At 41.2% G+C, this 13,587-nt stretch overlaps 1 protein-coding gene across 2 annotated transcripts in view; it reads right to left on the reverse strand.

Annotated features, from left to right (window-relative positions):
- Positions 1-338: 338 nt before the first annotated feature.
- smoc1 (SPARC related modular calcium binding 1) overlaps positions 339-13,587 on the reverse strand; it is a 305,052-nt gene continuing 291,803 nt past the window's right edge. For both annotated transcript variants that reach the window (XM_070878895.1, XM_070878894.1), the window contains exon 13: positions 339-890. In XM_070878895.1, coding sequence (XP_070734996.1) covers positions 874-890 — 17 coding nt within the window. In that variant the 3' untranslated portion in view covers positions 339-873. The remainder of the gene's footprint in view (positions 891-13,587) is intronic.

Raw genomic sequence — 13,587 nt, forward strand, 5'->3', positions numbered from 1 at the left:
CAATGGCTGAAAACTGTGTCACAAAAGCCTTCGTACCACCTAAACCAAAGGTTGCTTGCTTCTTTAACTTTATTTTTAAATAGTTAACAAATTCACTGAGTCGTTAGTTCGATTAGTTGTCTGATTCGGGGGAAGGGGGAGGCCAAAATCAGAAATTCTCCACCTGTCATTGCAACCATTCTTTCAAAATTGAGCCATTTTGGCCTTATAAAGCTTTGAGACTTTGGAATAAGGGACCCTACAGATAATGATATAATCAATAAAACATGCAAGGTCTTCATTCTATACAGTTTTATTAGTAAATCAGTAATGCACTGTGTTGGAAAACAATATGCATTTTATCTGTAATGGAAAAAAAGCCAGAAGATTGAATATTTTTTGTAAGCTTTCGACATCTACAAGACATTGCTTCCATTAGCCATTGGAGTAGAGCTCTCTTCTGTTCTAACAGTCTTTTTCACTAGTCGTACTTTGTTCCTTAGGTTGTGACTAAAATTAGCAACAAAGAATCTGTCAATGAAAAACCTGTTGATTATAGAAACCACACATACATTGTATGTGATTAAGGACAAGGGCAGCACTAAATGCCACAGACGCAGTGATGCAACCAACTGTACATCAGAACTGTACAATTAAATATCTCAAGTTTTGTTCTGTCCAAACCACTAAGGTTTAACTTTTAAAAAAAAAATCAGTAGCTGTTTAGAAACTTGCATCTTTCTTCTATAATCAATCTATAATGGTATACATTTTTTTTAAAAGTGCAAACTTTTGGCGACACTTCTTGCATTCAGGTTATTGCCATTTTGTCGTGCCCACTTATAGAAGCACTGGTTCTATCCACTATCTCCCCTCAAGGCTCCACTTTGTCCTTCACACCAAGCGTCCTACTACAAACAAAAACAAATGAAAATACATTAGTATTTAGTCTGGCATAGCATTACTACTCAGATAGTTACTGTCGGTCATCTTCAACTTGATAATAAAAACAGCAATTACACATGCAATTCTCAAAGCATGCAAATCTGGTTGTATATTTTCTTGCCCTCTCCACCATTGAATACACACTGCCTGACCAAGAAAACAGGGCGGGAGGTCTCTCCTCATTGCTCCATCAATGTCACTCTATAGCCAATCTATAAGGAGTAGGACAAGAACAGTACAAAGTGACATCCCCTTCTTGTATGATGTATCCACCCTCTTTGTTCGGTTCATCTCCAATGGCAGTTGAGAATTCATCATTCCAGGAATCACAGTTGCAAATCCATATCTTATTACTTGATATGTGATGTGCCAGTGAATTACTTCACCATCTCAAAAGTTCAATATTTCACAACTTTTCCAACATGACACACTCTTGAACAGAAGGAGTACTGAAAACAGATATCCCTTTTAATTACAAATATCTAGGCTTTGAAAATGTAGTCATAAGTCTTTCTTAAAAAAATGGGCTTTATCTTTAAGTTATTTCTTGCCAAGTAATACGGAGAAGACAAAAAGGTGATCTACTCTTGAGAATTTAAGAAGGCCATTCTGAAACTGGATAAAACACTGGGTCATGAAGACACCTGCCCCCCTCCATTCTTATGGGAGGCACATGGCCTGCATTATTAGTGCTTCCCTATACTGCCTGGTTGAGGAATTACTGGCAGAATTTTAAATCTGAAGACACTTGAGCTCAGCCATTTTGAACATATTTAGGGAAAAAACGAGACTTGCATTTCTACAGCACTTTTCATCACCTCAGGACATTCCAAAGTGCTTTACAGCCAATGAAGTACTTTTTAAGTGTAGTCACTGTTGTAATGTAGGAAGCTCAGCAGCCGATTGTGCACAGCAAGCTCCCACACATATAATGTGATACTGACCACATAATCTGTTTTAATGATGTTGGTTGGGAGAGGCAAGTAAGAATGGAAAAGAGAGGGGAAAGTACAAAAAAGAAAAGCCTGAGATCAAGAAGGGAACATTTACTTTATAAAATATAAAATAAAAACATTCTGGCTGACATAAAATATGATCTACAGCTTTTGCCTAATGCTAATACTTCGTCTATTGACTTGTGTAATGTATGCAACTGTGAGTATGCTCATAGGTTTGTAGAGCCGTTACATTGTGAGTGGCTCAGCCAGTCACGTGGTATTCACAAGACTTAATAAAACTCCAGTCAGTTGGATCTAGGTCATCCACGATGAGGTATGCAGTTGTGAGCCTAGTGGATGAACTGGTAATGTGTAGTATGATTGTTAAACCTTTGTTAATAAACCAACTAGTTCTTAATAGCAATGTGTTGCTATGAATTCTTAAGCAAAAAACCTATGAAGCAAATATATTACAACTTGGACTGCAGTATTTCTGCCTTTGGGTTCAAACCCAGGTGGGACATTTGACTTTAATGGTCACATCTAAGCAGTTGGAAAAGACATTGCCTTAGAATTCATGATTGTCACAAAAGCTGCCGGTGCCACCGCGGGCTGATGTTAACGGCCGCCGAAAATGGTGGCACTTGCAGGACCGAAAAATTGGCACTGAAGACTAATTAACATTATCCCAGCGCTTAACTCTGTGCAATGCCGTCCTGGTGGTGATGGTCCCTACAGCAGGCCCCAATGTAGCATGGCCAACACATAGTTGCAGCTAGAATAGCCTTCTCTTAAAGCAAGGCTGTGATTTCAGAAAGCATTGTCTGTTTCTTAAAGGGGCAATTCCTTCTGAGATGAAAAAAATTATGATGTAACAGGTAGTTTTTAGCCCTTACAGCTCAACTGCCTTCTGAAAAAAAATTAGCATTAAAAAGAGTTCCCAAAGCTCTTAAAGCTGAATTCTGAAAAAATTGGAAAAGTGCTTCAGCACTAACACAAATGGCTCAGCAAGACAGAGAAGGGCACCCAGCGTCTCGCACGCAGCACTCCAACTTTGTGCAGGGGGTCAACACTGCAAGAGAGGTGCTCTACCCACAGGGGCCAGGAGGCCCTCCAGAAAGAACGATGTGAGATCACATCACTGAGGCCGTGCCCCACCAGTGCCCAAAGAAGCTTCCTGACCTCAGACCAGTGGTCAAGGCCCTCACCAAAGTAGCCGCTGAGTCCCACGCCAAAGAACGACGCTAAAGTGACAGCTGCCATTTTTTGACCGGACCATGGCAGTAACTCGTGGCAGTAAGTGGCCCAATTTCTAGACCATTAAATTGAGATCCCGATAGATGCTAAAGAAGTAAGGGAATAATCCCTGGGTGCTGGCAAAAATAAATGAACCCTCCAATATCTTGCATCTCCCAGGGTCCGTTGGTGTCGACTAGATGTGCAATCTTTCGGGGGTTGAGTCCAGCCCTAATTAAAATATCCGTAACAATTTGTACACAGCGGCAGAACATTGACCCAGTCCAGGAAATTCCTTGAATGAACCCACCGCTCGTGTATTATTATTTTTTGTTTGAAACAATGTTTTGATATGACGGGTGAAGCAGTGTGTCCCCAGTGGAACATGAATGGCTTCAGCCTGTTAGTAGCTGAAAAACTGGTAGCAGAGCTGGCATTTAGCAAGAGCTTTTTTGACAGAGATCAGATTGGATCCAGATGTTTCTGAGAAGGTGAACTTCTGGGAAATTTTGCGTAATGAGTAAATTGTACCCCGTAGAAACTTAGCAGGGAATAGTTTTCTAATCTATGCCATACTTGCCTCTTTAGACAATGGCAGCTGAGCATAATAAAATAAATATGTGATGAATAAAACATCTTGTCAGAAGCAATTATTTTCATGTTTCACTTCCCCAGACACCTGATTCTGCCATGGCTGGGAAGCAGATTAATGGCCATCCAGCCATTCTAATTTAATATTATTAACACAGCCTTTTATGATGCACAAAATGCTGACATTTCTTTCTCTTGTTTGCGAAGCAAATACAAATTATTTGCTTTCTAAGTAATATTGAGGTTGCTAACATCAGAAATGTATTTCCTTGTACTGAAGCTGGCTTGCGTCGAATTAGTGATCATCTCAACATGTCCAGGCAGCGGGTGGTCGTTCAGCCCGACTGCCTGCTTCTCCTCCGTGCCTACGTTCATGCCAGGGTGTCCCTGGAGATGGAGCACACGGTGCCCACCGGCACGCTCGAGGACTTCTGCGACCAGTGGGCACCGGAGGGACTGGAGGGCATCCCCCATCTGGGGGAGCTTGCATTGGCAGTTCAGTTAATTTAATTTGTTACATTTCTTTTCAATTTGTTTTTAATTTGCAGTCTTTATTGGTTGTGCCCCTTTAAAAAGGGGGCATGTGTTGAACTTTAAATTAGTAATTGGCAGTAATGAGAAGAGTCAGCAGCAACATACATACTGGTTTAAATATAATCTTACACCAAGTCTGTCATCTAGAAATAACTGAGCTGATCTGGCCCAGTGCACATGAGTTTAACTACCCTCCATTTAGCTGACCCTAGATTTGAATTGATCTAAGTGTTTTTATTTCAAACTCCAACAATATAGGGTAGAAATTTATCTTGGGTAGGAGCACAAATAGGGCGGTATCTCATCGTTATATGCCCATTATACGACCCACGCAATATTCTGTTCCCTTTATATCAATGGAACTGAATATTGGGCTGGGCGTATAACAACGGTCGATGAGATACTGCCCGTTTTGCGCGAGCGTCCAAGACAGATTTCTACCCTACATGTCTGGTACTTCAGTTCATGCACAGGTTCATTTTTAATTTCATGATTTTTCTGAAGTCCTAAAAGTTTTCTATTTAAGAGTTGCCATTCTTCACTCCGAAACTGAGCCGTATTCACATGCAGTCTCCATAGCTTTGGAGTTGCCTTGGCTAAATTAAACTCCAAGAATCTGGGGGAGCTTGCATTGGCAGTTCAGTTGGATTTTTTCCTCCCCACTGCATCCCAGAGCATCAGCCTATGCCACATGGAAAGGAAAAGGTCAAGTCTCACTACAGCAGTGATGTAGCCAAACTTATTCTGGGGAAGGGAGCGGCGCTACTGCCAGCTCATTTAAGCCAATCATACGGCTTCATACAATAATAGGTCCAGCTGGAGGTGGGACAAGGGCACATTATGTCATCTGCCAATCTCCAAGGCTAGAGTCCTTTGAATGCTATTCAAACTGTTGGTTTGTGGTGGAGCTCAACATTTGTCATACCACTGCGCTTAGATAGTCATGAGAAGTAAAACTGACATTTTTACTTTATAAAGACTGATGCAGTAAGTTCTGGAATATAAGGCAGAGCTGATTAAAGTATGACAAATACTTAAATGGACTTCTTACATAAATGTTTCCTAATTGAAGTTTTATTACTTAAAATTACTGAAATACTTAACCTTTTGCACCAGGATCTGATATCTTTAAACTTGTCATTTTTTTTTATTCCTAGCCCTTAATGAATATTATTCCTCAACGAGTTGATGGGCATCAATTATGGAATGGAACATACATCCACTTTTGACACCCAATGTTAGCATCAAGCACTCTGAGGTCAGGTATATCACCCATTAACCCTAACCTCTAGTTTTCCGTCTATCAACTAACATTCTATCACTTCTTCTATATTTTCTCTCATATCAAACTCCTCAGCTTTTGAAACAAGCCTTCTGTGAAACACTTTTATCAAATGCTTTCTGATAATCCATGTAAATTACATCTACTGCATTCCTTTTATTTATATGACTTGCCTTTAACAAATTTGTGCTGGATAATCCTTGATTTTTAAATGCTTACTAATTTGATCTCAATTTATAGAAATATAAGGCTAGGAATTCGGTATCACCCCGGTTGGGGGGGGAGGAGCGCAACTTTTTTAAAGTTGTAAGTTTAGCACCCGCGAAATTGAGTCTCTGTGCTGAAAGAATGCAGGGGAGCACTAAATCAGGCGCTAATGCCGTAGGTGAGTGGCGTTAGTCTCCAAGCGATAACGAATATGAGGTGTTGTGCAATCGGGAGTGAGCATTGGTGAAGGCGCCTTCCAGCCATTAAAGGAGAGGGTCACTAGAGTCTGCACACCAGCCCCCAATGATTTGGAAAGTGCAGAATGGCGGTATGCTGCGGGATGAAATGCAAAGGCCTTTGGCAGCCCACAGCACTCTGGGAATAATCAACATTTATCTGGCTGTAATTACATCCTGCGCTCTCTGGCACGAATAAATGACCTTTGGAATGGAAGTACTGGGGCGCATGCCTTTAAGTAGCGCCCCGCCAGCCAGCTTGTTCACGCCTCCACTCCCTGGCGCTGTCAGCTCGAGGCGGTAAGGCGCTACTGGAGTTTGCAGATCGGGCGCCCAGCGAGTGTTGCATGCTCATTGACGTCACGATCTGCACGGCGAAAGGTGCTGAGGCTCGAACTGTTTTCGCCGGCGCGATGGGGCTGGCGAATGTGACGCACAGCGCAGGATTCACCCCGCAGCAGTGCTGCTGCCTGAGCGCCCCGTTAGCAACTCACCCCAGCTGAATTTCTCCCCCTCAAAGTTTACCTACAATTGACAGACTGTTTGGACTATAGTTACCTAGTTTTTCCTTCTCTCACAAGGTGTTACATTGGCTCCCCTCCATTCACCCTGCCCAATTTGATTAAAGATTGAAAAATTGTGGTTAGAGTCTCAATCATCTCCTCTCGATGACTTCCTGCAACAGCCATCCCAGGTTGCCATTACGACAGCGTTCTGCTACTTTTTTCTGAACCAATTCCGCTTCTAGTTATCTCAAACAATCGTTCCATGTCCTTCTCTCATGCACTTTCCACCATGTTTGTAAAAAATGATACAAAATAATTAACATCTCTGCCATACCTTCATCCTCCACAACTAGATTCTCTCTTTATCCCTGAGTGACCCTACTTTCTCTCATTATTCTTTTGTTTCTAATAGACTTATATGCTTACTATTTTCTTTTTTCATATTAACTTTTAGCACATTTCACCTCTCCAATCAATATTCCTCATAATATCCTTCCCATTTAAGTTTAAGTTTAGTTTTAATTTTGACCCATGGAACTCTACCTTTAGATCTGCCCTTTTTTTTAACCTTTCTTTCTTTTTATAGTAATATATCTATGTTGTACTTTATCTATCTCCCATTGAAGATATCCCACTGATAATCAATGCTCCTGTTTGCTAACATCCTGCCTAGTTAATTTGGGCCAGATTCTTTGTTATCTTGTTGAACTTTTCCTTTTTCCAGCATCCTAATCTTCAACGGTTATCTTTTTCCTATTGAAATAGCAATATTGTGGTTGCTATTTCCCAATTATTCTCCCATTTTTCCATCAGATATTTGCCCTGTCATTCCACAGAACTATATCAAGCCTTGCTTCTTTCCTTGTTGGACTCGTAATATAGTGATTTTAGAAAGCAATCTTGGATGCACATGAAAAAGCTTTGATCACATACACTATTTTTATCACATCGGGGTCACAGTTCTTTCAGATCAGCCATGATCTTATTGAATAGCGGAGCAGGCTCAAGGGGCCTAATGGCCTACTCCTGCTCCTATTTCTTATGTTCTTATCTTGGTCTATCTTTGGCTAGTTCACTCAATATTGTTCTATTATTCTTATGTTGTTCTTTAAACAGTCCACAAATCTTCTCCTCGATCTCATCCACATTGTTTAGTAGCGTGTAATGCAGAGTATTGTACCACTTCCCTTCCTATTCCTTAACTCTATCCATCTGGATTCTCTCATAACATATCCCTCTGGACTATTCTTATATTTCTCGCATAGTGATAGAATCCTTTATTAATACTGCCATGCACACCATTTTCCCTCTTTCTCTCCCCTAAAAACATTATAACCAAGAATAAGAAGTTTCCAGGCATGCCCAAACTAAGTCACACCTCTGCTATAGCTTCTACATAAACCCTTCCATAGTCCAGCCCTCCTATTTCATGCGAATACTTTACAAATTCACATACCACTCAATCTGACTCCATGTTTTTAAAGTTACCTTAGTTTTTACATTTTTCTCCTTATGATCTGATCGCTATTACTTTTCTGTTTTTCTCTTTTTCCTTTCCTAGACACCTTGTCCCTTTTGCTTTCCTTTCTTCTTCCTCGTGCTGCTCTGTGACTGCTCCCAGCCATGTTAGTTTACATCCTCCTCTACAGCAATTGCCCCAGCCCTGTTAAAGTGAAGCCCATTGATTTGGTTCAGGCCACTCCGCTTCCATAAGTGGTCATAATTTCCCATGAAATTGAACCCTTCCCTCCTTGACCTACAGTTCAGCCACACATTTGCCTTCCTTATCTAGCTATTCCTATACTGACTGCTGCTTTGAGTTTACTAACCCTCGAAGTCCTGCTCTTTAATCTGTCTCTTAATTCCTAAAACTCCATTTGGTGGACTTCAATTTACTCCTTCCATTTAACTTTGCGTGATGGTATAAAATGAGTGATATCGATTCAGCCGTGCGTTATACATCTCTCATGAATTTTAGTTGAAAATCGGGAAAGATATAACGAGTGGCTGAATTTATAGCGCCCATTTTACACTATCACCCAAAGTCAAAATGGGCCCCAATATTCTTCACAGAGATAGTCCTTCCTCCTCTCGGCGATGAGCCTCAATAGCTACAAAACCTGGCGAGGTCTCCTCTCCAATTCTGACCCCTCAGTGTGGATTGCCCATATACTTTATCTATAATCTATAAAAACTTGTTGCTCTCTCATATTTTGATGGATGGTTTACTCGTTCACTAAGGCTGACCACTTCAGCCTGGAGTGAATCGTCCAGCTTGCAGCTGTTGCAGATGAAACCCTCCACAATCTGATCCTGGAAAGAAGGATTTCACTACTTCGACAATGCACAAAGTATTCCATCCTAATGCAACTTTAACATTCTAAGCTCGTTTGTGAAGAAAAAAAAATAACCAACACAAAAATTCTGGGTTCAGCAAACTGAGAAGAGGGCTGTAAAAGAATTCAGGAATACATAGACAGACAGATGACAACACACATTCTTGCTCTATCCTCCAATGCACTGAATTCGTATCACAATGCATAGCCTTGGTCCTGTCCAACCACCCTCCCACTGCTCCTCCTCAGTGGCAAAGCCTACAGCCACCTTGGCATTAATCTCTGTAACTCTCTCCCTAAACTCATCACCTTGCTACTTCTCTTCCAGCTTTCAAACATCTTCTCAAAACCAATTTTTTTCAATTGTGCATTTGGTTATCTCTCCCAACTATTGGTGCTTGGCATCAAAACTCTCCAATGTGAAGCATCACTAGAGAGGGTACAGAGGAGATTTACGAGGATGTTTCCTGGATTGGAGAATTTTAGCTATGAGGAAAGATTGGATAGGCTGGGTTTGCTTTCTTTGGAACAGAGGAGGCTGAGGGGAGACCTGATTGAGCTGTATAAAATTATGAGGGGCTTAGATAGAGTGGATAGGAAGGGCCTATTTCCCTTAGCAGAAGAGTCAATAACCAGGGGACATAGATTTAAAGTAATTGGTAGGAGGCTTAGAGGGGATTTGAGGGAAAATGTATTTACCCAGACGGTAGTGGGGGTCTGAAACTCACTGCCTAAAAGGTGCTGGAGGCAGAAACTCTCACCACATTTAAAAAGTACTTGGCTGTGCACTTGAAGTGCTGTAACCTACAGGGCTACGGACCTAGAGCTGGAAAGTAAGATTAGGCTGGATAGATCTTTGTCGGCCGGCGCGGACACAATGGGCCTCAATGGCCTCCTTCCGTGCTGTAAATTTCTATGGTTTCTATGATTCTATCTTGGCCCGTTTTATTACAAAAATTTGTAAAACATTGTGGACAATCTATGGTGTGGACTAAGGCCATTAGCAACTGGGTTGAAACTTCCCAAATTCATTTCATGCAGGAACCTTACAGCCAACAGTCAGAGGAAACCTTTATTCCATTGGTGTGGACTGGACTTGTATCTCCCAGTGGTGAAAAGCCAGTATTCAAATTAATAGCATTGTACAGCTCTCCTCAGTTCATTAAATCTTCAATGAGAAAGGTGTAGGCTTCTGTATCATTGTACCAACTGCATGTGGCATAGCTAGCTCCTTCCAAATTACAAAATGGAAGTTCTGGTGGTGTTTTCTGCACATTAAGACTTATGTGTTTATTTTTAAGAAATCTATTTAAATAGAAATTTGCATTTTTAAGCTCAATATTCAGGCAGAGTTTGACTGCCTTTGGAGCATGGAACAACCTGACCAACTCATTTTAGCTCAAGGAACTTGGGTTAATACCTGCTTACTTGTACCCATTTATGGCTCCTCATGATAGGCATCTACTGTGTAGATTTGCTGTGGGTGGAGTTAGGCTTCTCCGTAAATCTCAGTTGGTAAAATTTAGATCCATAAAACTGAGCTTATGCTCCATGCACTAAAACTAAAATTTTGCTGAATTGGTGCCAATTTAGTAAAATACATTGTCAGGAGCCAAGCTCCTTTTTAAAGCTGTTCTTTTGGTGTTGATCTCCTTAACACCCCTTGGACTCCTTGGGAGCGTAAATGAGCAGTTTGGATAGGTTCTGGTCAATAGTAATATAAGTAGGTCCATGTGAAATCCAGGCCATCCCCACTCCAATAACTGAAAACAGGCTGAAATAATTTGCACTGGGTTGATTAAATCTGTCACCCCCTCTTCATTCTCTCAACAGGGTCAATTGTTGTTGTATTAACTTTCTGCTGCTGTTCCATCTGATATACAACAACACTGAGATCATCCTCTACAAATAAATCATTTTGAATCAAACACTGAGGGAGTAGAGTTGAGTTTGGAACCAAAGCTGGTAACTGGTGGCACAGGTTTTTGTTTGAGTTATCCACCATGGCAAATGCAATGTCAGTCCCACTCTGAGTTGGCCTCTCACTTACTCAACTTTTGACATTCAGTTCATAATTTCTGCATCTATTTTCTTCATTCACTGACAATCTAGATGAAAGGTTCATTCAAGTGTGATAGTCTTGGCCAGGGAGCTCAGAGGGCCTCCTGTACATCAGGGTTGAAGATGGCATTATTTCAAAACAAATATCTTTGCACTTATTAAAAGTTCCTCATAATCGCCAGGGTGACATATCAGAATGAAAAATAAACCCAAAGTCCTACTTCTTCCATGTTCTTTTCCATCAGAGAGATGTACAATATTTCGTATTTGTTCTAAAGGTGGTCATTGCTCACACGTATGTGTGTCAAGGTTGGTGGGATAATGCTGGGCTTCTTCCTGGATCTACAAGTGGGAGGAACTTGCAACCTAAGTTTGAAAATGTTGACTTTGGTAAAAAAAATGAATCACTTCACATCTTGGAAAGGAAGTATTGGTGGCTTATGGATCAGAAGAGCTTCATTAGAAGCCTCATGTCAGATTTGCAGTTGGGATACAATATCACTGAGTCGGGATTGAATGATCTGTTTTACAGTTGCTTTAAATATTTTTTCAGTCACGACTGAACCATTAACACGACACTGGCATCACTTACATGTTGAAGAGTCACTTTTGTTATATTGATCAATTTCATATCATACACAGATACTAACTGACTGGCGCTAATTTCTTCAATGCAGAAACAACAGCTGAACTCCTAGCAAATGACATGGCCCAAACTAGAAATTATACGGTGCAACTTAATTTAATGTGACATTCCTAAATTCAATAATTGAACATAAATTGACCGAGAAAGATAAGTACTGCTGATTAAAAATTCTCCCATCCCCACATCAATAAAAGACATCTAATGTTGATTATTTTCGACTGAATTAATAAATTCAGTCAAATTATTTAGTCATTTTCAAAGCTGAAGAGAAAGATGGCAGTAGTTGAGCTAACATATGCTACGGATGCATCCTGGGAAACTACGCACACTGCACATGCTCAGATGGCAGGATCTGTCTGCAGCTAACTGAGGCACAGCCACAAACATAAATATAGGGTCGGAACCTGCTGTAAAAATAATGGTGAGGCTAATGGCGTCGCCGTTATTTATGTGCAAATGGTACAGCAACTTCAGGTGAAGGGCAGATACACGGTTAAATGTGGATATCCAAAGGTTGCTGTCCAAGTTGGGCTGCACCCCCGCTAACTTTGCGAAAACAGTGTCTGGCTATCTGCCTCATTATTGAAATGCATTGAATGGCATGAAGTTGCTATATTTGCGGAGTAGATACGAACTAAACCCGCCACAGAAAGCTAAGTCTGGTCCATTTCAGTCTAAGTACCCTTTTTATGACCTGATCAGTGTTAATTACTGCCAATCAACCTCTGGCACTGAAAATTAATTATTACAAGTGTGGAGTTTCATTCCTTCAGGTTTTAATTGTTATTTGAGAGTTTAAAAATGTCATTCACATTTTTAAAGTTCTTTTTTAACTTTTCCTTTCTGTCTCTTTTCTCGCTCTCTTAAACCAATCTCTCTTTATTTCTCTTTCTATACCTGATCTGATATTGAATTCACCCACTTTAATGTACACTTCCTTCTCAATCCTTTGGCTGTTAGTTTCAAAAACCGTACCTTCTCCCCAACAGGAGCCGCGATCCCACCCAATCGGCGTGATGCACCGAAGCAGGGTGCCGGGCTGACTGGTCATGGGCAAAGAAAACCGGCCATAAACCTGAAAGAGAGAAGGTAATTTTTTTTTTGTACTTACCTCGGCCACCTTGCCTTTAAATATCGCCCCCGAAGAGCCCGGCTTCCCGATGGATGCCTCCTTCAGTTGTCGGTGTTTTCGCCCGGCGATGCTGCAGGGGGCGGAAAGCAAGTTCGGGTCCACGCCACTACCGGGGTGATGTGCACGGTGATGATGTCACGATCTCCAGGTGAAAGAGATCGGGGCGCAACGCCGTTCCGCCGCCACAAACCTCCCGCTGAATATGGCGGCATTGCCTTGCCCGGTCAGAACCTGGATTAGCGCTCCATTACAGCCCCTCCCCTCCCCCAGAGGCAATAATGGGAGGCGCTAATTAGTCCAATTTCTAGGCCTAAGTTTGTTGATGAGACCTACTTCTAAGTATATTTTATATATTATATATAATATATGTATTTTTATATGCACTTGATAAAGTTCAGCGGAGGTGTTTAAAGAAAAAAAAATGTAGCATTAATTCAAATTAGCTGGCTGAATTTAAAATTGGCAATAGAAAGTAGAGTTCAGGACAGGAGGATAAGTCATGATTTGTGGGGGCTATGTGTCCAGATGAGTTATCCAGTCTCCCTGGCTGCCCAAACGATTTATCAATGCTAATGGAAGAGACCACTTCCGGTGACATAAATTTGCTGATGACACCAAGCTATGTGGCCAGGTGACCTATGCAAGGCAGATTGATAGCATTCAAAGGGAACTGGACAAGTTAAGTAGATGGGTTAAGAAATGGCAGCTGGTGCTTAATGTGGATAAATGAGAAGTAATGCGCAATAGAACAGGAAACATGAAACATCTGTACAGGGTGGATGGGTGGTCACCAGCAACAATGGAAAAAGATTTGTTTCTGATTATCAACTGTTTGCTGAAAATATCCAGTCAGTGCCAGCCTGTTCACTACGAGGCTGCTGAAGTATGGTGCTGGGTCATCGGGGCATTTGATTATTGATCATAGAAAGATACAACACCCTGGTGTAACTCATCGATA

This window comes from Pristiophorus japonicus, chromosome 4 (assembly GCF_044704955.1).
Source record: "Pristiophorus japonicus isolate sPriJap1 chromosome 4, sPriJap1.hap1, whole genome shotgun sequence".
NCBI classification, from domain to species: domain Eukaryota; kingdom Metazoa; phylum Chordata; class Chondrichthyes; family Pristiophoridae; genus Pristiophorus; species Pristiophorus japonicus.